Source organism: Symphodus melops (assembly GCF_947650265.1).
Source record: "Symphodus melops genome assembly, chromosome: 15".
Lineage (NCBI taxonomy): Eukaryota > Metazoa > Chordata > Actinopteri > Labriformes > Labridae > Symphodus > Symphodus melops.
The window spans coordinates 22,153,510-22,181,447 of record NC_136705.1 but is presented as its reverse complement, the minus strand read 5'-3'; the positions used below and the strand labels follow the sequence as shown (position 1 = coordinate 22,181,447).

The following is a 27,938-nucleotide window of genomic DNA, read 5'->3' as shown; positions in this document are numbered from 1 at the left end:
AGAGAGCTGCTGGAAAGGGCAGGCTTTCATTCAGCAGAGAAACATGTGCGCTTCTCCCCAAATTCACTTTATGTAAACCCAGGGCTGTGAACAGTATTGATCCCTGGCACTCAATGAGAGGACTAACGGGAATCCAAACAAGGGCTTGGACGCTTACCGGTAACCTTTTGTTCACTTTATCTTAATTCTGTAATGCACATTATTGCATCTGAATTTAGGAAAGTTAGCTTTTTTTACGGTTAGAAGCTATCAGTGTGTTTTTATGCAAGAATATGCAACTAAAATCTGGGGTTTATTTGTGATTGTTAAATAAACATGTTGAGCTGACTTTATTTTAATGATTTCTTTTTCACTATTATACGATGTTGTTTAGCACTTTATCAACCTTTAGTCCATTGTCCTGCAATCTGTGCTGCACCAGATACATATTGAAGACATTAAGCTCAGTTATCAGTCCCTTGTTTGCACTTCTGTCATGCAAAGAATGAATGGAATCATCTCAGGAGAATTCCTGGCAAAAAACAGTTCTCGTAAAAAGATTCCTCTTTTTATACTTCTTGAATTTGTGCAGGCATACTGCAGAGTGCACCTCAGTATTGCATGCATTGCACCCATAAGGCTTTTGCAGATGTGAGAATCGCACGTTTATGAAAACAATACTGTTTGAGGCATGAGTAGAAAATATCAGGAAGAATCTTAAAGAGGAAATGTTGTCGGAAAAGGGATAAGACCCAAATGAGCTAATGTTTAACAAGACATTATTCGAACGTCTAGATGAGTTGCACAGATTTCTTCGAAGAACAACTGATAGGGCTTGGCTTCCCCTGAAGAATTTGGCAGCAGTAAATACTCTTTATCTTGGCAAAAGTTCACCGTAAGCAGCAGTTGTTGTTTCTGGAATGGAACTGCTTCCCTTTGCCATATTTATAGCAGATAACTATAACTTCATCAATTTAAGGGGAGTTGAGGCCAGCAGTTGCATCACGCAAAAAGAAAGCTGCCAAACAAATAGAGAAAAAAAATGATTATGTCCTTCTAAACTCAATAATTCAAACAATGTTGCATGGCTTCCTCTGGATGAAAAAATGTCCTTCTCGAAGGGAAATTCAGTTCCTCAAAGGACAGAACCAAACCAGAACCAGAGGCTTGTACTTGGTTAAAATCGATTTAATGAGTGGCTGTCGCCCACCCTGAACGAGTGAATTAGTTATCTATGAAACGTGAGAAATCATTTGTTCAGCAGGTTCCTGGACAGCATATCCAGCTGGAACAAACTAAGTCTCACATAAATCTTTTTTAAGTTTGCAACAAACAACCGTCCCAGCAGTTAAATCAGTGTCATGTGGTCGGTTTATGAACTGCCAGAAGGTCGTCAAACTTCATATTGGAGTTAAATACTAACCTGCGACTCAAGTGCACCTGTTATTTCTGCTACATTATGCACGCATTCCAACATTACGCTTTTCAACGAATCACGTGTAATGTTGCATTTTTATTCCTGGACGTGGTTTGCTTCCCCTTCATCATGACTACATGTGTTTGGTCACAGTCCACAGTCAGAATTTCTCTGTCTGATGGTGTAAATGAATGCCATATGGCTCTAGCAGAGGTGTAGAAACACACAGTTTGGGGAAAGTCAATCGAGGGGAAAGTCATCCTGGCTGGACCCCGCCAATGAGGGGGTTTTCCAACGACCTTCTCCAGCTCTCTAGTGGGGGAACAATCCAGAAGTAAACTTCTTGCACAACTTAACACTTCCTTTAAATATGTTTCTTCAACACAGAGTTACATGGTGGAAAAAAGATGCAGTCATGTTTAAGAGTGTGACCCCTCTTAGGGTCAATGGGAATAAACCCTTAGGGATATCAAGGGATACATGCTTTGCACTGATCCTTTGACCTTCGGGTACAAATATCAGGAAAAGTTATGATTAAGGTGAATGGTCAGTTCCTTCCTATCAAATTCCTTCCACAAGTCTTGCCTCTAACATTATATGCAGCATATCTGGTCTTCATTTCAGACTGCTTCCTCTTAGGACGTCAGCAGTTTCTTTGGAAACTACTACTAAAAGATAATTTTAGCAGCCACGTCTGGGGAAAAAAACAACACATAAGACATCTGCTGTGCTCACATGAAACATTCCTAATTATCTCCAAATGTAAACACAGAGCTTAAAAAGATGTTGTTAATTCTTTATTTTCATTAGCATGGATGGAACTGTCATGAAAGTGCACTGTACAGTAACACTCCTAGTTGTTAACATACACAGGGTACAGGTACAGGGTATGCATACAGTACAGGCCATAGTTTTGTGACATATAGTGAGCTGACAAAAGGAGTTCTTCAAGAATGGATGGCAATGATAATTGTGTACAATTTGCTTCTGCTATCTGTCTCAAGGTCTAATTCACAAAGCATACTGTGCTAATGATATTAAGGCCCAAACCCTCCCTTTCAGTTGTCCCACAAAGCTTCCTCACTTGACGTAGTAGGCAAGGGAGAGTCTTAGAGAAAAAAAACAACACCAGATTGCTCCTCACGTGTGGATGAACAAATCAAGTCTTCTTGTGCTTAACCCAACAAGAGTAAGAGTTTATAGCCGAGAGTTTCAGTCAAAGCTATTATACGATTCTGACCATGTTGCATGTGTTTTATGAAACAACATTTGAGTTATTATGCTAACGTGCTTTCACTCTGACAGCATTACACCTAAAACTGTGATGATGAGGATGTCACTGGTTTTACTGATATTTGGTCATTTACTAAAGTTTTTTTCTTGATAAAGAGAGGCAAGGCAAGGCAAGTGTATTTGTATAGCACATTTCAACAACAAGGCAATTCAAAGTGCTTTACACAAGACATCAAAAGCATCATGACAGAGGAAAGAAAAGAGAGGTTAACCATTGTCACTGAATACACACATTTATACAACAGTGGTATGTGCACCAAATCTAATGATAAAAAAGGGATAAATAACCTTAAGTTATTGGACAAAACCAAAAATACACTGCTAGTGTTGTACTAACGGGTTCACCATATCAGTGTGAACCCACATGTAGGTTATTTTGGTATACAGGGTCAGTTAATGCTATCATATTCAAAATTGATCATGGGGTCAAGACAGGTCTCGGGATCAGTTTTTAAAGGTCTCAGTCTTGACCCGCAATCAAAGGCGTTTTCACTTGGTCTTGCTTCTAAGTTTTTAACTTATGAAAACAACTGAAACTAATATGTTTCTTCATGAGCTGCGAAAGCAATCGAAATCATCAGTAACAAGATTACAATGTTTTGTGAATACACATTTTTTTTAATGCCTGAATCCACAGTGAGAGGGTAAGTGTTACACAGAGTGGTTAACTATATACCAACAAAAACTTTATTTACATTTAACAGGACAAACATTCACGATAAGTAGTACAAACACTGTTAAAGACAGCAGGACAATATTTTTCTATTTTGTGTGAAAAACACACTGTTTACACATGTCATGGAAAAAAATCAGCAAAGAGACAAGAAATATAACTTTGTCCACAGGGGGCGCCAAACTCAACACAGGGTGTTCCTCACAGGAGCTTTAAGACATGCCTCCAGGTTAGATGAGGTATCATTTCTTCTTTTGTTATTTAATCAGTCAGCATATAACACTGAGGTTATATGGATCATGGATATTATATTTGTTTTTTATCCCATAGGAGAAACATGTCAAGAGTCAGCACTCCATCACACAGCAAAGGGTGTTGTTCTCCAGGTGTAGATGGAAGCCTTAGGGCCTTGCACAACTATCCCTCAGATAAGAATAAATGGTTGTAGGGCAAAACATCAGCACAACTGAGGCTGCTAAACCAATGAGATGAATTAATAATGTCTATAAAGTGGACCTGGAAGGAATTGTAAAGTATGGAAGCAAATCAAAAGAGATTTAATAATCAGTACAAATTGTTAAGGTAAGACTTTCCCCGAATGGCTATGTTCAGACTTGCTTATATTTTAAATCCTTTTGCCAAGGTGCAACATAATCTTTGACAAGAATCACACAGCTGGCCATGTATGTCTTGTGTGTGCGCTTAAGCAACAGTAAACATTAACTTATCAAGATTACTTCATCTGCTGGTAGGAAGGATGGCATCTGGTTTTACCCATAAGGAAAGAAAAAGTGTGGGAGAGAAGCTTTTCTGGGCAGGCATTTTGTGTTTGGGCCAAGGGTGGGCAGAGATTGGCAAATGGCTGCAGATTTGAGGAAACAGCTGATAATCCCACAGGAAACACAGAGCACTGCTTTAATGGCGGTTGTGGTCAGAGGTTCAGTGGATTATTTATTTAGTAAAGCTGACAGTGCCATGTGGGGATTTGGTTGATGAAGCTTGAAAGGAATATGCTTAGGTGTACTAAGGCAGTGGCAATGAGCAGAAGGATTGAAGGGACAGACTGTGCCACATTGAGGATTGATACAAGCTTTAGGGTAAACTTAGTGGTCCAAGTGAATAAAAAAGGCATTTTTGATGTCGAGCCCGCGGCAGCAGTGGGTGGTAGTAAATGAAAGCATCTTAAGGGGAAAGGAAGGATGGGAAAAGCTTTTCAGTGGCAACATTAAACCATGTCTTATTCACTGTGGTTACTGGGTAGTTCTGCTGCTTTAATGAACAAAGAATGGTGCCCATTGTAGTTTCTTTTTCTTAAAGTGCATATAATATAACCTCTCCTTTAATAAGTCACAGTGCTTTTCCATTACACCAAATGTGTTGCTAATGCCTATACTGAAAGAAGATCCCAATAGGTCACCTTTGGTCACTTGGTCTCTGACGCCTTTATATCTGTTTCACTGTTTTCGGTTCCCTATTGTGCCAAGTCACAGCAGGCAGTTGCTATCAGAAAAAAAAAAAAAAACATTAGACAAATAGAGAAAACTTAAATCTAGTTGAAGGGTAACATTTTAAGAACTAAAACGCTCAATACTTTTTTTGAGTAGGTGGAGACTGAGCTTGGAAATGGTGAATATGGTGAAAATTTGCAAGAAATTATGTCAAAGTTGCATTTCTTTTTTCTGCTGGATTTGTTAACAAACCACTGTTTTATTAACACTGTAAGTTTGCATTTTGTAAAAAAACATTAAAACACACTAAAATAACCGATTACACAACCGATTGTGTCTGTGTTGTTGATGCCCTAAATGAGCTAAAAATCAAAGGAATAATCAAACAATGGACTGTAATTGAACTAATTTGTGTTATACTGTACGACCAGTTGATTAAACCATTAGTCTTCATCAGACTATTTTGTTCATTCTTGGCTTGATTTCTCTCTTCATCATTTTGACATTTGCCAGACTTCCTCCTGTACCTTTTCCTTCCTTTTATATGGAGATTTAAACGATCACAAACGATGGAGTCCTTTCAGTTCTGTGCTCAACTTGGGCCGTGTCCTAAGCACAATGCATACAGTATTATTTGTCACCAAGTCAGCTTGTATGAGCATACTTCTCTGCACTTATGTCTATCTTGTAAGTTGCCAGGCTTTGTTAAATGCAAAGATCAGTTTATTTCAATGTAAATAAATTACTTCATGAATAACCATTTATGAACTATAGAAAAATGCTCAAAGTGCTTATTTATGCATGTACTCCCTGCTGTCTCATTTGAGTCATACCCATTTGTGCAGTAACATTTTGAACAGGCCAGAATTAATTGCAGCTAAACCACTCAATAATGAAAATTCTAAAGTCTGATACATTTCCTTTTGTCTAGACAGGAACACCACAGTTAAAATGTCACAAAAGCTTGCATTGTCTTTTTCTTTTTTCCTGCAATACAAGGCATGTCTTTCCCTTTCCCTGTAGGTGCACAATTGGAACTTGGTACTGCTGCATAATGGGTTACAAAGCGCCATCCGTGCAATGTGCCTTAAGATGTCTATGCTTCATGCTTCTCCATTTGTTTAGTGCAGCTCAAGATGAAGACCTAAGAAGTAAGAATTCTTCTGTCTTCATTTTTCTCACACTCCATATGCTTATAATCCATATATTTAAAACTTTAAAGTGCATACAACTGGCAATGGTGATTCAGTGTACTGTAAATGCATTTCATGTTGTGTATTTCACCCAAATAGACCATTTCTTTAAAGCATTATTTTACGATACTGATTGTATATTTCCTGTCTGCTTCAGGTTGTAGGACAGCGCCGTGTGATTTGGTCTTTATTTTAGACGGCTCATGGAGTGTCGAAGATGTCAATTTTGAACTAGTTAGACGATGGCTCATCAACATAACAACAAGCTTCAACATTGGACAGAAGTTTACCCAGGTTGGAGTCGTCCAGTACAGCGATGACCCCGTTTTAGAGATACCTCTGGGGAAGTACAATTCTAACAAAGACCTCATCAAAGCCATGGAGTCCATCGAGTACATGGGGGGAAACACAAGGACAGGGACAGCCATTAAGTTTGCGACAGACAAACTGTTTGGCCTCTCTGAGCGTGGCCCATCAGGCATTTCCAGAATTGCTGTTGTCCTCACAGATGGGAAGTCGCAAGATGAGGTTTTGAAAGCAGCCGAGGAAGCAAGAAAAAAAGGTGTAATTGTGTTTGCAATCGGTGTTGGGTCGGAGACAGAAACAGCTGAGTTGAGAGACATTGCAAACAAGCCGTTTTCAACATATGTGTTCTCTGTTGAGGACTACAAAGCTATTTCCAGGATCATTCAGGTCATACGACAAAAACTGTGTGAAGGTAAGTATCAGCTGATCACTTTAAAGTTTAAGGTGTTGATCTTCTCACATATTGTATTCATGACAGTATTGGTCTCTCCTGATCTCTCCTGATCTCAACCTTCGTTCATAGGTGCAATGTTCGAAAAATGTCCGGACATTACCCAGGTTGGCTCCGTGTGAGAACACAGACATGAATCAATTAATCTGAGCAATAAATAGACTTTAACCTGTTTGCAACAAGCCCATTTGGAACTACTTTGATGTCCTTGTAAAAATAGAAAAAGACAGAGATTGCAAAGTACATACTGTCATTCCCCATATATTCCCAATAGTCCTTTATGTTCTGGTTGATTTCCAGTGGTATTGTAATGTTTGGTCCATATCCAAAGGCTTCCAAAAAATGTGCAGGATTATGGATGAAATGAAGGCAAAAGGCTCCTTCCATATCAATATATGTTTTGGATGGAGGGCATTATTGTGCAGTTACAGGATAGGCAACTTGACCATAATAACAAGTTAATGGGTTGTATGGATGATGACCTTTACATTCTTTGTGTTGCTTTACTGTATATTCTTTTCTGCTTCCCTGTAGTGAATTTCAGAGCCTAAAACTCTTGCCGAAAGTAGATTGGGTATTTTGTATAGACAAACAAGCTCCAGCACTCAGGATGAGTCTGGAAAGTTTTTTTTCATCTGGGAGATTGTTCATTTGTGCAAACTGTTTCCGACTATTTCATTTGTCTCCATCATGTGCTAATAGACAATAAGTCCCTGTTTTTGTCTGTGATTCCATTTCCATGTTTTTTCCTTTGCAGAGACTGTTTGTCCAGCAAGAATTCCTATAGATTCCCGAGATGAAAAGGGCTTTGACCTTCTCTTACATTTAAATTTGGCTAAAAAAGCAAAGAAGACGAAAGGAGCATTTTACGGCTCTAAGGCTTATGAAGTGACGTCTCGTCTCGACTTGAGTGATGCTACACGGTAACGATTTGGCATTTACTTTCTCTTCATAATCACCATATTCACATCAAGATAAGCTTACTGACTTCTGATTTTGGTCACCCAGGAACCTTTTTCCAGATGGTCTACCACCGTCATACGTTTTTGTCGCCACACTGAGGTATAAAGGGTCTGTGACGATAGAGGACTGGGATTTATGGAGGATACAGACACGTGATGGGAGACCTCAGATGGCAGTGACTCTAAATGGACTGGACCGCACCGTCATGTTCACAACAACAAGCAGAGCGCCAAGTGGAATTCAGACGGTTACATTTTCCCAACAAACAACAAGGGTACAGTAACACTCTATGATGAACCTTTTCAATTCTTATTAAGATGAAGCTACATTTGTAGGGGACAACTTCCCAGCCTTTAAAACAGTTGTACTATCAATGCACTCATGTGCTGTCAGAATAATCAGAATAGCTTAATTCAATATAGGTAAAAACTGAAGGGATTTTTACTTATCTGATTTCATTGAGGGAGGGCTGAGTTGACTGACAGCTGGACGTGTTGTAGCTGTTTGCCATGAGTATTAAAGCCCGCCTCTTTGCCTGTTATAAGATTGGCAGAAACTTATTTTGAGTCAGCATTTCCCAACATTGGACTTCTCTGTTTCAGAAGCCAATTGTTGATGTCACTGAGACTACTTCCAAGTTTTATACAGTCTATCTAGTGACCCAGATAAGTTTTGAAGAGCATATGAGTGCAGGGTGTGGCTTCTGTTGCTATTGAGTTGCATAATGGGAAATGTCGGAGACAGTATTGTTGGAACCTGACGTATTGTGGGGATTGACATTCTGCAACAACTTTGGTTTACGCCATTCTTTTCCAAATCTGTCCCATATGAGTGCTCCATCTTGATTAAGGCAAATCGCTACATGGATTAAATACACTGAAAGAGTCTGATTGAAGCTGTTAGGCCATAAAAGCTTGGAGTAAATGTGTGTACAAAATCCTGTAGACAACACACTTCTCTATATGATAACATAAAAACATGTAAAGGTCAAGTGGGCAGGGCAGCTTTCTACATTGGAAAAAAAGAATCCACTTTCAACAGTCTCTGTTTCTGAGTCACAATACAATTTAATACACCTCAGAGGTCAAGGGATGTCAGGCATGTAATATTTAATGAATCAACCTTAATCCTCCTGTTCTCACTTCAGTGCAGCTTGTATAAACCTGTAGAGCCTTAGAAGTTAAATAGAAAAGTAGGCAGTGCAGATAAAGTCCTCACACTTGAAGAAATAGCTCTATCATAAGTTAGTTAGTTAGTTAGTTAGTTTCTTGTTTTTGTTGTCTCCCTGAGGAGAAATTTGCTTTGGACACAAGAGAACGTCACATATAGCACAACATAAAGAAACACAGCACAACACAAATGTCTGTAGAGATGTAACATTAACTTCCTAACATCACAGAACACATACATCACTTCATTTGCACTTTTTGCACATGCTCTTTCTATTGCACATTTACCCATATTACATTAACTGTATCTTCAGACAGGCAGCCATTATCTATACCACTTTTTCCTGTTCAGAGTTGCAATCACAGCAGTTTACTACTTCCCACGAGACGGGACTTTTTTTTTGTTGCCACTTTGGGTTGTACTAATGAATATTTCCTGTTCCTTTGCTGCAACAACAGAAGCTTTTTGATGAGAAATGGCACCAGATGAGGCTGCTGGTCACCGAAGAGGATGTGACTCTTTATGTCGATGACCTGGAAATCGAGTCCCTATCCTTGGAGCCCCCTGTTGGCATTTTCATCAACGGAAAAACCCAAGTTGGAAAATATGTCAGAAAGGAAACAACAGTGCCAGTAAGTTGACCATTAACAACCATATTCTCTTAAAATACATTCTGCTTTTATTAGGACGTAATATCGAATACCATAAAAAAAGGGAACACTTTGTTTAGTGTGTAGATAAGCAAACTTGTTACTGATATATGATTAAACAGGATCACACATCGCTCAAGTTCTTAGCTGCAAGTTGAACCCTCTGGCTTAATAAATCTTTGGTAAAATAAGCAAAATGTGGAACATGTCACTATTTCTTTGGGTTGTTATTAGCTCTGGAGCTGTTTTACTGTCATTACAACAGTATGGAAAAGAAGGCTGCTTGTATTCTGCATCATACATTTTATTGTTTTTATTGTAATAACTATGTATGATTTATTATTAGGAATCAGTACAAAACCTCATATACTAGCACTCAGGCTCATTTGGCATTGCTGCATTTCTGTTATGACAGAGAGTGGCTAAAATGCATGTGAAGATACTATCAAATGAAGTACCCCTTTCCTAAACTGAAATCCTTCATATAACGAGCTGTTGTTCGTTGTAATTCATAAATTCATAATGAAATCTCTGACCAGATCTATACCATATGAAATAACAGAACTCGTGCAGGAACGTCCTTGTTTAAAAATGAGAGTACATAAATCATTTAAGACTTTTACATCTCCCATGCCAGCCTGTATGTTTACACATCATTAGAGCTGTGTGTTAACATGAACCGCTGCTTGGAAGTGAAATTTATTGTGTGCAGTAATCCATTGTTAAAAGGTTCATCTAGTTTCAAGCCATTTAACAAAAAGTGTATGCACTTATATGAGTTCCATTTGTGGATGAACACACAATTTGAAACAGATGTGATCTGTACACCAAATTGGCCTCGATATTATTTTATGTGCATGAAATTATGAAGAAAAAGAGCAGTTCTCTCATGTTTGAGCCCTCACCGCTTTCATAAAGAAAATGTAAACTATATTGTTTTACAATGATCCATCACCTCGTTTCACTTAACTTCTCAAAAGGCATGAAATAATATAAGTCATATGTGAGGATATCGTTCTGCTCACATGGCAAGTGTAGTAAAAATGTCTATGGGACTTTCTGGAGCCATTTTACTACCAACGTCAACAAAATTCCAAATAATGGAAGAAAAGAGTAACGTGGATGCAGAACACATCCAGCACTGAGGGAGGTCTGGCAACATGTAGTTGCACAATGTCCTTTAGCTCTTACTCAATCGCAATTCCACTTCATTGCTTTCAAAGCTCTGATAAACCTGAAATAAGTGCTGCAAAATTACCTCCTTATTACACTTGGTTTCTGAATTCATTGGGAACATCTGTGTGTTTATTTGCTTAAGAAATTATGTTCTTTTTTAAAAATTTCTTTAGTTTGAAATTCAGAAACTTCGCATCTACTGTGACCCGGAGCAGAACAACCGGGAGACGGCATGTGAGATACCCGGAGTTGTAAGTAGAGCGCTCTGCTGGGCTCGTAACTTTGTTTTTCAGTCCAAAGGCAACAAAGATAAGTTCTTCTCACCTACTTCTCACCTTGTCAAACGACATCTGTTTCTGCTCAGAAATGCACCGCGCAATTTCATCGCCAGTTAACGCCACACACCTTACTGCATGGCATCAAGTGTTCGTCTCGCTTAGTAGTACATGAGTTCAGTCTCTCTGAGTACTGTGGAAAGAAAGTGCAAACGTAGCATATTCTCTTTCAGTCACATCTGTTTGTGAATAAAATGATTTGTTGGAAAAGGTCCCAAACCTTTAGCGCTCAGTACATTTTGTATCCTGGCGTCAACATGTGTTTGTGAGGCAGTGGCTGCATTGTTATGTTGGCTGTATGAAATATTTTACAACCATAAGCTACAACTTATATTTAAGAGACAAGATCAGAACCTTACTTTTCAAATGGTTGCCAAGAACCACTGTTCTCTTCTTTCTGTCTGTGCTTTTAGTTGACTGTTCTGCAAATAAAGCTCACAGTCAGTGATGCAAATTCTTTTATTTTGTTTTCTATTTGACTACATGATCAATAATGTCATCTCTGCAGCTCTAAAAGGTGGCATTTTCTTTAAAACTCTTCTTGTTCATTAGAGCCTTATTTTGTTGATTACAGTGCTCCAACAGTCCTGACTATGCTGAACCAACCCTCGAGCCTTGTGTTTGTCCTCCTGGACCCCCCGGACCTCCAGGAATAAAGGTCAGTGACCTAATAAAAAAAACACTAAGAAAAGCACAACACGCAGTGAAAAAGGGATCTCAGGATATATTGGGGGTCTGCATGTTTGTCAAATGGTTGCGAGAGGCATCAGACTGGTGTATCTGCAGTATGATAAATGATGTCTGAGGTAATGAACCTCCAGTGTTGACTACACTTGGACTTTACCTGAGTATTGCACTAATGTTACAGTTTCCCGTGTATACGAGCCATTTGGGTGTACATTTTTTAATTTATTGTCAGAAATGACTTGAGCAGTGATTCATCAGTTAGCACAGACTTGACGATTGCTCTGCCCTCGACACTATGCGCTAAGAAACACTCGTATTGACTATGTCCTGTCAATGCAATTGTAATAGGCACCTCTTCTGTTAGGTTGTATGTCAACTCATAGTGCTGTTTTGGGCCTCACTTTGGCCAGTGCCAAGAAAATATGGCTTCATAAATAAAATGCACAAACCTTCAAAATCAGAGGCTATACCGAGCTTACCAGATTTCATACATGTGTTTGATATTTACTATTCAAAAATGTTCCGTAAACTCGGGAACTTCTGTTGGTGAAAAAACCCACCTCTTTTTCTTCAGCAAGGAAGAGGAAATGTGTGCTGAGTTCCAAGGTAATATCTAAATGCTGCTCTCTGTGTCTAATAAGTGACAAACACATGAGGTTAAACTCTACCAGCAGGTCAAATTCGATTAGAGTCATTAAAGCCTGTAAACATTGGTTTTCATTGCGCCAGAGACTTTGCTGTGTGGGCTGTTTTGCACAATTTAAATACACAGTTAACTTTAAAAAGTTTGCAGTTTTACAAATTATGGAAACACTAAATAGCCTCTTTCCTCCAGTTAGGCTAATTGTGGCTTGCCATTATGAGTCAGTTCTGGTTTTTCTTGTAAGATCCTGTTGTACTGTACTGTTTGCTCAAGCACACCCGAACACTGCCAATATAAACACTGGTTAATATGGAAAGTACCAAATAAAGGAGTAAAACCTACGTGTTTGTCTTTATTGATGACATGGAATCAACCAAATAATAGCAGCCCCGGTCATAAAAGCCTTCACACAAGGACCATGGAGATTTACTTCAGGAGCAAGTCTTTTAGTGAAAAAAACCCTCCATGGGTTCAGGCTTGTTTGTGTTTATAAGATCCCTGCTGTGCTTTAACAACATTTAATAATAGATGCAAAATGTTGGGACCATTGCTGGCTTGCACATGTTACTTATGACCCCACATCGAGCATTTTTACAACTCACAAGCTTGCTCTGCATGGTTTGAAGAGAAATATGATCAACACTGTATTCGCCAGGAAAAGAATATTAATACCAGAGATGTTTTAAAAGGATTATTTAATACAGCTTTGAGGTTGCATGAAGATTTGTTTGAGATAAAAAATATTAAATGTACCCATTCCACTTTCTTTAGGGAGACCATGGAAGCATTGGCAACACTGGTCAGCCTGGACCTGCTGGTGCTGATGGTAAGCCTGTGAGTACTACATAGTTCAATATACAAACATACAGAACATAACCTCCAGATACATCAACACAGACTCTACGACAACACATGAGACTTTGCCAAGACCCGTTGAGTTAATGTATCTGATTAGGTCATGACAGTTTCTGCTTGCTAAATGCTATGTGGTCTGGACTGCAGACTCAATTTAAAAAACTGTGGTGAGCACACTTATAGCCTTATTTTCCAATGGGTAAATACAAAACATCTCTGGTTGTACCACTGGTGGCAAGAGTGGTAATTTTTTTGTGTGATGAAAAGCGTCCAAAAGTGAACCACATGTTCTACAGCATGATCAAAAACACTGAGAAAGAATCTAGCCCTCAGGCTCAAATCCATTAAAGGACATTCAAACAGATGAATGGGTTCAAACGTTTAACCAAATGTTTTTTTTTCTCATGTCTTCTTTCATTTTTAAGGGTAACACTGGTACTAGAGGGAGTCCAGGGCTGCCAGGCCCACCAGGAGTGGAGGTAAAAGAAACTTAAATGATTTAACTTTAATATAAAATTCATCATGGAAAAGAGGGAATTGAAATTTGTTTTTCCTGTTCCACGTCTTTCAGGGAAAACGCGGGCCAGATGGGAACAAAGGCGAGCAAGGGAGGCCTGGTGTTTCGGTAGGAAGGTCAAAAAACACTTTTTTCTGGCGCAATAGAAATTGTTATCGAGCTGCAAAACCAATTTGTGATGATGAAAGAATCCTTTTTTCATTCAAGTCTGTTCTTTCAGGGTGAGATGGGAGTACCTGGATTACCAGGATCGCCTGGAAAACCTGGAGAGAAGGTGATGATGCTTTCTGCTTGTTGTTAGTGTGGCTCGATCTTGTTTGATACTAGAAATCAAATTTAAATGTAAATCACTAAATGCAAGTATAAAACACACACTGCTTTGTCTGGGCAAATGTTTTTTTTACGAGATCAAATGTAGAATTAACAGGAAACCTCTGCTAGACACATCAACTGGAACTGTTTGAACATTGTTGCATCAATCATGCTCGAAGCCATATGTTATACATATAAAGCCAGATCCCCTGAGAGATTAAAAAAGTACATCTTCTATACGACATACAGAGGGACAAGAGCCCTTAGTAGGGGGAGCAATGGGGCCATCAGAGACTTTTCAAACAAGTTAATATTTCCTGGCTTTTGTTCTGTTTTATTCGTAAGAAGCTCAAAGACTTGGACTTATCTTTGAAACTTTCAGGCGGCAAAATGTTGTTCTTAATTTCAACTAGCCTTATGTTTTTCCTAACTGGAATGTCCTTCTTGTGTCTTAGCCTTCCAAGTACAGTCAGGTTTGGGTGGAGATGCAATGACAACAATTGGTAGACTGGTAAATTAATCTCAAGGACAGCATACATGATGTCTTCTCTGATCCTGAGATGTACACGATCAGACATAGAGTCCAACAAAGCAGAACATACCCTTACAGAGGTAGAAATGTCCATCTCGCCAGAAAGAAATAAGCCTTTATTTTGTTGTATTTATTTATTTTTTCACGAAAAAGGCAAAATACAACAAAATAAAGAAACACAACTATTTCAGTAGTAAAAGAAACCTGGCAGGAGTTGGAATTAGGGGCGTTATGGTATTTGCATTCGTCCAAAACAAACAGGGTTTGGATGTCACTGTTCAGACATGCAGTCATACAGAGAATGCGTCTGAGAGGAGGAAAAAGGCCATCACACAATCCAGGTGTCGGTAATGCTCGTAACTGTCTGTCAGCTGCTATTAAACAACAAACGAAGAAGAAAAAGAAGCAGACACAACAAATGACACAGTAGAGCTAGGAACCCCTGCTTCTTTAAAACACTTGTTTGGGGGGTTCACAGTACTGTTGGTTCAAAATAAACTAGAGAAACCTAGAATTATGCAGTGTTGCCTTTTTCCTACCGAACTCGTACTGGATCTGGACCCCAAAACCGAGGTACTAACGGTACCGCGACTACTCATCATTACACCCCTACTGGCAGATCTACATCTTTCACACTGAGAGGCAGGATGACAATATGGCACCATCAAGGCATGTAGAAGAAATTCAATAGAAATCAATCTAAGGAAGATTAGCCCCCGGCCCTCAGCTGGATAACCACAGGCTATAACACTTTCAAGCAATTGAACAATGTGTAACAAGGCATAAGCAGACAAGCCACATGGGGAAAGCACCTGTGTTACAGCTGCTACAATCAATCCAAGCAAAAGAGAAGCAAATTGATCCAATGATCCATACAAGCAAGCAACGCTCCAGCAGTTATTGCTCAATAACAAGTAGAAGAGCCTCAATCTCAGTTACAGCCAACTTAAAATTGAGCCTTGTAGCCAGAACTCAAACCAGAACAATCCAGAAAGCTCTTGTTGGATGTTCATCTGAACAACATTTGCATTTAGTTTAACTCTAAGTATAGTGAGGTAATGCATCCTGTCCAGATTGCATCACCTCTGTCATATCATCCTACCTTGTAATCAGTGTGACCACAGGAGGCCCCCTCCAGACCACTTCAAACAGTTGATGTCATCTTGAAAACAGTCTCAGCTGTCTTGCAGAAACACAGATACACCTGGATCAAACCCTTGTGAACCCTCTGACCCACAATCAAAGCTACAATAACTGTTTTTAAAAGGAAATTGATCATCTTAGGACATTACATTTTTTATATACATAACAAAAGACAGAGAACACAATCAGGCACTTGTATTGTTCAACCAATGGGCCTGTTTAAAAGGGCCTGTCTACTTAGTTTAATGGTCCGGGACATTACAAATGGAACGGTGTGCTGCCAGTGATTTTCCATCTCTTTCCCATGGCAAACATCTATCAAATAAGTTCGATACAAAGAACAAGTCAAACAAGTTCTTCAAATTGCTCAAATGTAACATTATTGTAGATAAAAGAAATGTATGTTGTCACACATGCTTTCAGTGCCTTAACCCTTTCCCATCTACAATCGTTATATTGGAAATGCTGCCTCAACATAATTTCCAATCAAACAGGCAAAGAGTCGAGGCTGACGCCGGCTTTGAGCTTACTGGAAAACAGCTGTTATGTGCCCTCTTAAGAGTCAACTCAGCCTTCCTTCTATAATCATGCAAATTCAATGATTTGTGATGATAGCAGGCTGTGTGGTTTACTACGTTTATGTCTATTGTTAAAAACAGCATTTTAACAAGTAACATATTTGGATTTACTCAGTTTTTGTAGCTAACCTCAAGTAGAAAGAACTTTGCTCTTTCATACTGGTTGATTTTTTTTAAACTAAATGTCACTGCTTCTAATTCACATTTAACCAAACAATGCTGTTCTTAAACAACCTGATTACATAAAAAGTGAATCAAGAGACTGTCTGCAGTCTGGTACCATGATAGCAGATTTGTTGAATTGGACTTATGCACAGCATTAGATTGAGGCAAAATTAAACACCAGAACCCCGACATGCTGATGAAACATGACATTACACAAACTAAAAATTCATTTTTTGTTATTGCTGATAAAACATCAGGGAATCAATAGGGAAATGACAGTTCATTTTAAACATGGTAAAGTTAACCATTCCGCATAGTTCATGAGTTATTGGATTCACAACCCAAAATATGTCAATCAGGACTTACATGACTGATACTGAGAAAACACAGGCATTCATTAGTCAGCACATTCCTGTAATTGTCTGTACAAAACATTCACATTAATCCATGTAATCATTTTTAAGAAACAATATGTTGGGCTGGTCGAATGTGGTGGACCAATCAACCAAGCTCAGATTTATCATCAGCATTCAACTTTAATCAATGCTTCGTTGGATCCAAAGTAAATTACCAAACCAAATTTAAATCCTTGGTCACACAGTGTTTACACTTAAGTAAAGCCAAAGATTCTCCATGCACCACAGAACAATCTCTAATGGAGAGAGAGAGAGAGAGAGCAGAGACAGCCTAGCTGTCTCAAATTTAGAGGGAATCCTCATCAAGTTTAAAACTTTCTTTGGATATAAACATATTTACATCCACCTTCCTAAATGTTTCCATATTGTAAGACCACCCAAGGGTGTAGGCTCTTTTTCCTGGCATAGGATCCAGAGATTCGAAAACATGCAATATCTGCATAATTAAGTCTGAAGAACATAATTCATGATACTATAACAAGATGAAGAAAGAGTTTTTGCCAAAAACTGGGCTCTGTTTGTGTATTCACTGTCAGTGATACTTGTTCATGACCACAGTCATTCATCACCTTGCAGGAACATTGTTTTTGATAATTATGTGGGTAACAAGTCTGTGCTATTGATCGCTGTAATTTATTAATTTAACTATTTTGGCAACATTCATTTGGACAGAATCAGCCTCCCTAATTGGAAACCCACAGCACGGTAGTGAGAGTGAGGATGTTTGTTAGTTCAAGCTCTTTATCAGGCTCTCCTGCACACATAAGATGTGCAAACACAGCAGTATCTGCTTACAATACTTGTGTGAACAGCTGTCTATGTTTTACGCTCACAAAAACTTGTAAGCCCAAGCATTTGGACACAATCCAACAAAACAGTCAGCAACATGAAGACAAGAAAAGCAAAAGCCTTGACAGGGTGCTTCAATGGTTGTATCTTTACAAGATCCAGCACTTCTAGCCAGTCATCCTTTAAATCCCTTTCACAATATTTTTTTTATTTTTTGGATAAGCAACACCCGCTAACAGTGCTGTGGTAAAGGAAAAGCTGGAGATTTTTGATCAATATCTTGATACCAATGGAACATGAACAGATATTCCTGCAACCAGCCCGTTGACTGAATTCTGAGAGACAGAAACTGTCTACACTTTGACCAAAGTTTCTTTTTATAGACAAATATTATTGCAAATCAAGCCACAAGATAAACGTTTGTCAGCCACAAAATTCCTTTAACCAGTCAGTAACATTGGGTCATATGATGGAGTTGATTAGCATATTATTCACTGATGTAATGCTCCTCCTTGTTCCACATGTTAATTCTGAAAATATGACAGTGCAGTGACGCATCACTCCCCTGAGTTGCGCAACCATTCAAGAGGGGATTGAGCAACATCTTGTTCCAGATCATCAAGTGCAATTTAAAAAAATCCAAATTCACGCAGTGAAACATAAGAGTACCTAACATTTCTGTCCAAGAAGTTTCTAAAATCCATGTCTTTAAACAATTTCCCATTGCATTGAAACCGTTGACTGTATATTTGTATCCAAGGCGATTATGTAATGGTTCAATGAAGGGTAATTTTCCCACATTTTAGAACTTATAAATGCCAGACTGATAACTTAAAGTTCAACTATGCAACGCGGTAGCATGTTAGAACTAGAGTGCATCACATGATCAATAAAAATCTTCTCACTTTTCTCAGGGCTCAATGGGATCCATAGGAATTCCAGGGCTACCAGGAACAGCAGGGCCTGGGGTAAGAGCCGACAACAATATTTGTAAAAAAAAAAAAAGAAAAAAAAAAAAAGAATAAATAAATATGTAACAGGTTTTACTTGTTGGTATAATATTCCCAGGGTGAAAAGGGGGCAATGGGACCTGCTGGCCCCCCCGGTTACCCAGGAGAACCTGTATGTATAAAAGATGTAGACTCAAGTCCTAAGGTTGTGTGCCATAACAAACACGTTTAAACCCTACACTCTGATTTCAGGGCCTACCTGGGAGGGATGGAAAAGATGGATTTCCAGGGAGACCTGGTGAAAAGGTCTGTTTACAGCATTTTACAAAGTTCATTCATGAGGTTGGCTTAGCATACATATTTATTCTTAACAGACGTTGCTGCTCCCAACAGTTGTGTTGTTGATGTTTGGCAACCATGGAAATGCACTGCCGCGCCGGTGTCTCCCTCGTCTTTTTCCAAACTCAATATGACAACTACAACAAACACCAAAGGCATTCTTTATGCTTTAGATCAAAGCTTTTGTAATCAATCCAGTATGATGAGACAATGATGTGTAAAATTAAATGTTCATCATTAAACTTTGTATCACGATGTGATGTATTAATAATGTTTGTGTTTTCCTATGTATTAAGGGAGAAGCTGGGACCAGCGGCATTCCTGGTGTGGATGGACGTGAAGGCCATCCCGTGAGTTTTAACCACAGACATTAATGATTTAAATCCACTAAGGGATACTTTAGATTAGGCAGTTGTAGTTCAGTGGTAGAGTTGGTCGTCTCTCAACCAGAAGGTTCAACGTTCTGTGTTCTGTGTCCTTGGGCAAGACACTTAACCCCAAGTTGCTCCCGCTGATTTGTCAGCGTTGTGTGAATGTATGAATTAGTTACTTTTCATTCTCACTTTGCACAGCAGCGTCTGCCATCAGTGTGTGAGTGGTGACATATGGTGTTAAAGCACTTTTCAATAATCAGAAGACTAGAAAAGCTCAAGTTACCAGTTATCAGATGTAAGGTATGTTTCATTATGTCTTCCAATGTTATTGAAAAACAAATGTTTTTGAGGCTGATATTAAATCATTCTGTAAGTAAAGGAACTTTAAAACGAGCTTGTAATGCTGCACAAGAGCCAATTTCAAATCACAGCTTTGCATGCATTACGTTTATTTTTTGAAAGCTCCATGACTGCAGTGTGTGAACATACCGTCAGCAGTACAGAGAGTCCCCCCTGACAGCCAGTAAATTAGGGGTATTCCCCTTGTAGTTCATCCCAGGATAACCCTGTTATGTAACAAGCAGTCTCATGCTATAATCCAAGGCAGTGAAAGTAACTCATCGGGGGAATGCTGTGGTGCTCTGGAAGATCTGTTTTAGGAAGAAAGTGTTTCAACTGGGAAGCCACCCCACTGATCCTGATTATTAGTGTGGTCCAAAAGTTTGTGATGGGTCTACAAAGATGACTCATTTGCTCCACAAGGCTGTAAGCCATGTTTCCCCAGCAGAACGAAAGAGTTAGCCATGTATCCAGGGAAACAAAGTTCATACTGTAGCTCCTCGAGTTAAAACAAGACAAAGACAGCGCTTCATGTATTCCTCACGAGGGGGATTTCCTCACCCATGGGTGAAGTGTGAGTGCCTTGGGTGGCTGGTTCTATACTTCTGTCGCACTTCCTGCCTATCTAATCTATTCCCTATGCACATATGTTACTGAAAATATCGTCTGAGGCAACAATGCAGCATCTGCAAGCATTTAACTTAGAATGAAATAAAAGACTTGAGAAGCTCCCAAGGGTAGATATGCTGCATGTGTTAAACAACAAACATATTGAATCAAAACCATGAATCCATACATTTGTATCTGCTCTCACTATTTCTCTCGTTTGAAGTCGAATTTCATTTAATTTATTATAATATAAAATATGTGTGTAAATCTCAATGATAGGATGTTAAAGTCTTATGAGGATCAAACACTTTGACATAGCATTGAAGCGTTAGAGAGTGTTATATAAATGAACATCAGGATTGTTTTAAGAAGGACATATTTTTCTTTGAGAGTGATTGTTTTCACTAAATGATTATGATGAGCCTCAGAAAGCCAACACCATATTTCTCCACTTTTCCTGTTAAGCCAAACGCAACTAGGGATTGCACATTTTAGGTGAAAGTGAGTAAACTGGAAATATAACAGAATGCTTCCAAGATATTCATTATTTTTTTTAAATGTTTTCTTAAATGTGTAGTGTGCACAATTAAATGTAATCTGCTGCCTTGCTCTCAGGGTATGCCTGGATTGCCAGGGATCGCTGGTATGGATGGAGCAAAGGTGAGTAAAATGTTCACAATATGTTCAAGAAACTTATCAGACGTTTGGTCATAATTCTTTGTGATTTATGTTTGAATGATGTGATTATTTTTTAAGGGGGAATCTGGATTACCTGGTCTGAGGGGCTTAAAAGGATCATCTGGACCTCCTGTAAGTCATGTATAAGACTATTTGTGGACAGGCTGAATCAGACGTGTAGACCAAACAAGATCTTTTTCTCTGCTGTAGGGTGAGATTGGTTTACCTGGTGTATCTGGGTTAAAAGGACAAACTGGACCAAAGGTAATTACGTATGCTTGTTTTCAAAATCCTGTTTGATCATCTTTAAACAGCTGTACTGTTAGTGATACAAAGCTGCAATGACGCTAGTAGAAATAAAGTCTGACTTTTATCCAACCAACAGTCATCAATGGGACTTATTAGTCTTTAAAGATGGATTAACTGTGCACTATATAATCTGAGTTCATGCCTCTCTACATCCCTGGGGCTGTGAGCACACCCGCTCAGACCAGAAAAGTCAATAATGCAGATCAGTCAACACAAGCCAGCATTAGAAAGTGACAAGCTGCATGCTGAGCCATGTCAGGCAAGAAGCAGTCCAGTTAACAGGCTGCAAACGAGAGAAGCAGTTCAACATGTCATATTATAACACTTTATCATACAGTCTGTGAGTGTGTAATTCATTGTGTTGAACATGCATATTAGCTTGGATAATGTTATTCATAGAGCTCTCCAACCATAGAGATGTTTGAAATGCATAGAAAGCCGTTAGGCAAGGGAGCATTGCATATTCGGCATTGCAAATACAACTTTACACGAGTGACGAAGACTTGGCCACACCAGCAGGGCTAAATTAAGCCAAGATTAGGCTCTAGATGCTTTCGTCAGTGGAATCTTATTGGGAACGTAAGCAGTCTGTGCTTGTCTGGGCTGGAGGCTCTGTCTCCTGATCACTTTTCATTAGCTGATCTGCCTTGAACAGACCAATGTGTTTTGGTCAATGGCACACGCATGAAACCCAGTTTTTGGACAGGCAAGCGAAACTCTGATTTCATGGCTGAGCTTCAGACTGCAATTACCGAGGCTGTTCAACTGGAAATAAAACCATACAACTAGATGCTACTAAAAGCCAAGCTTGAGCACAGCACAACCTCGTGGAGGTATGCTGCAGTGCAGTCAGTCATACGATGAGGTGCTGATGTAATTCTGTTGGGTTTTTTTAAAACATAAGAATGTTTTTTTGTATCTTTATCAAGGGAAATAAGGGTGAAGGTGGAAGTCCAGGCGCACAAGGGACACCAGGACCTGTGGTATGGTTGTTGTTTTTTTTTAAAAGAAATTACAGTTAACCTGGGGAGGGTATGAAATGTCAATTCCAAAATTATGATAGCTAGCAAAATATTCAAATCCCATATTACCCCAACTCAGAAAGGTCACTGGACATAAAAAAGCTATTTTGACTTTGACACCTGAAACACTTTTCAAAGTTAGGACAGACACATTTGTGAACTGTGTTCACTGACAATGGTTTTTTGGAATTGTTTTTGAGCCCATATAGTTATGGCCTCTTTGAAATCTGAGGGAAAAGAAGAAGACATCTGTTTTTAATGTCGGGCCGTCTGAGGGCTGTAAGATCACGGCCACTCAATAGAGTTTTTTCACCTTTTCTCCTGCGTACAGAGGTTTCCTTCATACTCCCTGAACATTTAATGAATGTATAATGTGGACGATGAAAACCACAGATGCTTTGTAACTTCAAGTTAAAGAAGCTCTGAAACTTTAGAAAGGCTTTTACCTCTTTTAAATCTCAATCATGTTTCTAAGCGGTTTACATATAATCTCATTAACTTGTGAAATTCCATCAGGTGATTTTAGTATTTAAACTACTTTTTCAGTCGCCAATGTCCCACCATCGTCCCACCTTCTTTGAAACATGTTGTCAGCAGCAGTTTGAACATATGTTGATTTTTCTCTGTGTTATTTTCAAACAGACATGGGGTTTCAATGTTTTGCAAATCGTTGCCTTCTGTTTTTATTTACATTTTACACAATGTCACTTTTTTTTTTTGAATTGGGGTTGTAAAATACTCAGGGCCATCAATAAAATTCTCATTGAACTAATGTGTTTCCATGACCATTTTTTTTTTCAGTACTATAATACATACAGTCAGTTTATTTCCTTTTTAATTAATTTCTCATTTTATTGAATACTTTTAAAGGGGAATGCAGGAGAACCCGGGACAGCAGGTCAGCCGGGGCACCCAGGCATGCCAGGTCTGAAGGGCAGCAAGGTATTTTTGCGAACGTGTTTTTCTACCTTTTTACGTAACATTAATGTTTCTGATTTCCTTCAGCTGGGACATGTTCATGTTAGGTTTCAGATATTGTACGGTAGTTCAGTCTGTAGAGTTCTGCGGGTTGGGAACTTGAGGGTCGTCAGTTCAAGTGCCAGCATGGTCCAAGTCTGGTAATTGGTCTGGTAGCTTGAGAGTTGCCAGCACACCTCATGAGCACTGCTGAGGTGTCCTTGAGCACGGTGCCTTTTATTGACGTACTGGTGGATTTTTATCAGCAATTACTGTGTGCTCATTTTTGATGTGTGTGTTAGCTGAAATTAGCTGAAAAGAATATGTTGAACATGTTCATGTTTTTTTTCTATTTTATCAGGGACAAAGAGGAAATCAAGGGGAAAGAGGAGAGATGGTAAGACCGACACCAAAATGACAATACAAGCAACGCTTTCTTATTCACATAAGCAGCCCAGGCTATCATTCAGCAAATCAAATTCTCACCATTGAAGGGCCAAGACAAGGGTCTAAAAAACACTTGTTCTTGTCCAACATGTGTTTAGATGCCTCAATGCTGGAGTTTAGCAATTTTGTTAGTAGAGAAATGTGTCGTTTTTGCAAACAAAATATTTCAAGAATCCAATGGAAATAAATCCTCAAGTATGACACATTTCTTACAGTTTTGGAGAACAACCATGTGTCAGCTCTTTTCATATGTTGGAATTATTACTGGAAATGTACTGTTCTTATGTCCAACATGGTTTTACGCTTAACTGAATCAATTTCAAGTCAGGCAAACAAAATTAACTCAAGGAATGGAACAATGAAGCATAGCTATATTTATGTAATCACACATGTTTAAATGATCATATTTAAAACCCTTTAAGTCCCATTCACTGTTGTAAATATGCATCAATCATGTGTTGAAGGGATTTTTTATAATCCTAAACTGTTGATTTAGGTTTACAAACCAGGATTTTACATGCATTTATGACTTAAATAAATGTTGTTTCCTTGCCAGGGAATAAAAGGTGAAAAGGGAGAGCATGGTCGGCCAGGGGAACATGTAAGTTTGAGCCTTTGTAGTCATAAATGTCATATATGTCAATATCTTTCCTCAGAATGCTCCGTGTTTATTGGTCTATTATAGTAAGGTACCAAATAAACTTAATTGTGAATGTAGATAGCGCCATCATGTGGTCATTCATTGTAATTGATTGACTGTGAAACAAGGAAATAAGATGTTTCTACTTGGAAGTCTTGGTTCAACAAATCGTATTTATTCACATTGTCTGGGTTTTGACCACTTTTGTGTTCTTTCGTTTGCATTATGTTTTCCCAGTTCACCATGTCTAGTTCACCTGATATTTAAGGAACCGACTAATGATGATCCTCTAACTATAACTTCTTGTGAAGTTCATGAGGTTTGGCCAATATGACAGAGGTTACAACAATTCCTGTATGTATGTTAAGAAGAGACACGGGAAAGAAAGACTGCACGTTTCTAATTTATCCTATAGTTGTTTTACATTAAAAGGGACTTCAGTGTGTTTTCTCTATCATCACTCTGTCAAAGTGCTTTCTCAGTTTAAATGAGTGATCCTGACTGTCATTGACAGGGCTCGGCCGGGCCAGTGGGACTAAAAGGAGAGGTATGTTAAGCTGAACTCACTATTCACTGTAGCTCCATCCACCCTCTTACCTCCAGCCAACCTTAATTGTTGTTTATTTCTAACTCTTGGGTGATATTTTTGCCAGAAAGGGACAGCAGGGGATCCGGGGCAAAGAGGTCAAGAAGGTCAAGGGGGGCGGCCTGGACAGTCTGGTCAATCAGGCCCACCTGGCCCCCGAGGGCTGCAGGGGGACACTGGTAACCCTGGCCCACCTGGACCTGAAGGACGATCTGTATGTTTGCTATAGGGTTGTCAAGATAACAAATTTTAATTGTAGTTTTTTTAAATTAGATATCTTGAAACCATTGATCATTAAAATAACAGCGATTGTATTGTTTGTTGTATGTGTTAAGAAAAAGCATCAAAGAATCAACACTTTTTTGATATTTTTATCAAATGTTCGCTGACATGAATAACTTGAAAATTAACCCCCAACGCATATGGTCTCTCAATTTTCATTGCAGGCAAGTCAAATGTCAGACAGTCACATACGGCAGATCTGCAGAGAGATTCTTCAGTGTAAGTTTCACTCATAGACTGTATGAAGAGTGGACACAACACATTTTAAGTGAATGCAAAATTATAAAAGTGCACATCAAATAGATTTTTTCTCAGAACCTTATGAAAATATCATTCAGTCCCAGTCATTTGTGTTCAAGTCCTATTTTTCTGAGATCTTTTTTATTGGTCATGTGATGCTTTAAATGGGTATAAAATGCAATGATTGACAGCTCTGTTGACGAATGCAGTTCCTGCAACACTATGTGCACTGGTTTAGCAGAGTAGTAAAATCAGTGTTTTTTCGTTAGCGGAGGCAGCGTGAGGTCAAAACTTCCAGCCGATCCCGACTGCACAGACTCTGACTATAAATGTGCATTTTGTTGTCCCTCATGGAGATAATTTGGCTGTACAACAGGGCATGTTGTCCTTCTTATTATGCAGACTATGGTTTCACAACGTTGTGCTTCTTTGTGTTTTAACCTCAAATCTAAAATCTTTCCCATTGTCATAGCTGAGCTGCCTATATTGTTGCTGAGCAACCAGCAGGGTACTTGTACAAGATGTCAAAGCCGGCCTGGATCTCCTGGTCCTCCAGGTCAAATTGGGCCCCAGGGACTCAGGGGTTTCCCTGGACTTATTGGTTCCAGGGGACAGCCAGGCTTCCCTGGTCGACCCGGACATCGTGGAATTAATGGTCTGAAAGGTAAAACAGACGTCAGATTTAACTGTCAGTAGTCAAAAGGCTTTTGTTGAAAGCGTTAGCAAATACTCTTGTGTTTTTAGGGGAACCAGGTTTTAAGGGTGAGAGAGGGAGTCCTGGTCGAACCACCACTGGAGACCAAGGGCCACCTGGGCCCCCAGGTAAAAGATGTGGAGCCTCATTTACTTAGGATATTCAAAACTTTTCAGATATGATGCATTACTTCATATTTTTATCTACACAGGTCCAATGGGTCCCCAGGGGTACGGTAAGCCAGGTCCTCCAGGTAAACCAGGGTCTCCTGGTATAAACGGAGCAGAGGGAAAAAGTGGTAATCCTGGCATCCCTGGTCAGCCAGGGGTGTGCGATCCATCCATGTGCTATGGCAGCATGATGAGGCGGAATCCTTATAGCAAAGGGCCAAACTATTGACGTAATGCATCGTCTCAGGCTTTCATGGGACAAACAGACATTCTCAGGAAGATCTCATCTTAATAGTTTTACTCTGTCTTGGAAATAAAAGCAGACCTCCTCTAACAACTTGTGTCTGATGTCAGACAGTCAACAGAATCAGATTCCTTCATACTTTCATTGATAATTATGTTGTATTATTTACATGTCGTTTTTACATGTTTTGTGCTTTTAAAGGCGTTAAAATACTTTAGAATAGGCTCCATTGGATCCATGTCATCTGAACACCTAAAACTCATGAACTATGTGTATGTCAGGATTTTTCTTTGGCCAGTGTTGCTGGTACAGTTTCCCATTTTGTCCCCTGATGTTTATTTGTTGCATGTTACTCCTCATATTTTATGTGCAAATTAATTAGGTGCTATAAGGTGCACTTGAAACATGATTTCGAATATTCTGGGTGATATATATCACCATAGATTATGTGTTGAACTTGCACGTTTTTTTTTTCATGTAGCTGATTATTAGCTGCTGTATGTCCAAGTTTTAGCGGTTCCCAATAGTTTTCTTTTTTTTTTTCTTCCCTTTGAGCCTCCCAACACACACTTCATATTGCCCAAAGATTTCTGTAATAAAGGCAGTGTTAGTAATATTCTTCAGGGACATTTTAAGTGTACCTGCATCTGTAGCAGTTTGTAAGCCTGTAAAAACTTTGACCAATGTCTGCTACCAATCTGATGAACCAATCACAGGCCTCCCTGCTCATTCTCTACCCATGGCGTGCAATAGCCCACAATCAAAGCATGTCACAGATGATTGAGTTTATACTGTGAGCTTGTCGTTGGCCGTTGTGATGAATAAAATATAATTTTTTTTTTTTTTTTTGTACATGTTTTATGATAAAGTTTAGTGTTTACTTACCGCTGAATGAGACATGAGACAACGTAGTTTCTACACAATGCAAGTGATAAGCTGATGTCTGCTTCTGGAGCAACAGCACTCATGCATGTACGTGAGGCTTTCGAGGGAGCACAGAGGGGAGGGATGGGTGCAGACTGAGCACTGAGGGAATGCTACTTTAAAACTCAAGCTAGTTTTTGAAAATGACAAACCCTGCGTTTAACCAATTATTTTTACAACATTGTATTCCACTTACAAAAGGATGTTTTGCAATTTGATAATAATTTTTTGGAACAATTTTGTCAAAGCTGTCCTCGAGGCTTCCCTCTCATTACTGTAGCAGGTATTTTATTGTTATTTATAAGAAGAAAAAAGCCATAGCTGTCTATTTCAACAGCAATGTGTCTTTAACAGCTTTAGTATTTTTTTTTTTACCTTTTTGTAAAGATTACTTTTGTATTAATGTTTTTTTTTTTTTAAAGAATAAAAATATGTCAAAGATG

General features: G+C 38.9%; 1 protein-coding gene across 1 annotated transcript; it reads left to right on the top strand.

Moving 5' to 3' along the window:
- col21a1 (collagen, type XXI, alpha 1) lies at window positions 1–27,938 on the top strand. The gene is made up of 29 exons (XM_079362958.1): window positions 1–159; window positions 5,834–5,961; window positions 6,161–6,721; window positions 7,518–7,683; window positions 7,769–7,997; window positions 9,352–9,525; window positions 10,893–10,970; window positions 11,629–11,712; window positions 13,156–13,218; window positions 13,665–13,718; window positions 13,811–13,864; window positions 13,977–14,030; window positions 18,606–18,659; window positions 18,760–18,813; window positions 18,894–18,947; window positions 19,277–19,330; window positions 20,918–20,962; window positions 21,059–21,112; window positions 21,191–21,244; window positions 22,219–22,272; window positions 23,182–23,253; window positions 23,630–23,665; window positions 24,272–24,316; window positions 24,870–24,902; window positions 25,009–25,155; window positions 25,388–25,442; window positions 25,936–26,127; window positions 26,208–26,285; window positions 26,369–27,938. Exons 2-29 carry the CDS (start codon window positions 5,865–5,867, stop codon window positions 26,554–26,556), a joined length of 2,883 nt encoding a protein of 960 aa, XP_079219084.1. The 5' UTR covers window positions 1–159; window positions 5,834–5,864; the 3' UTR covers window positions 26,557–27,938.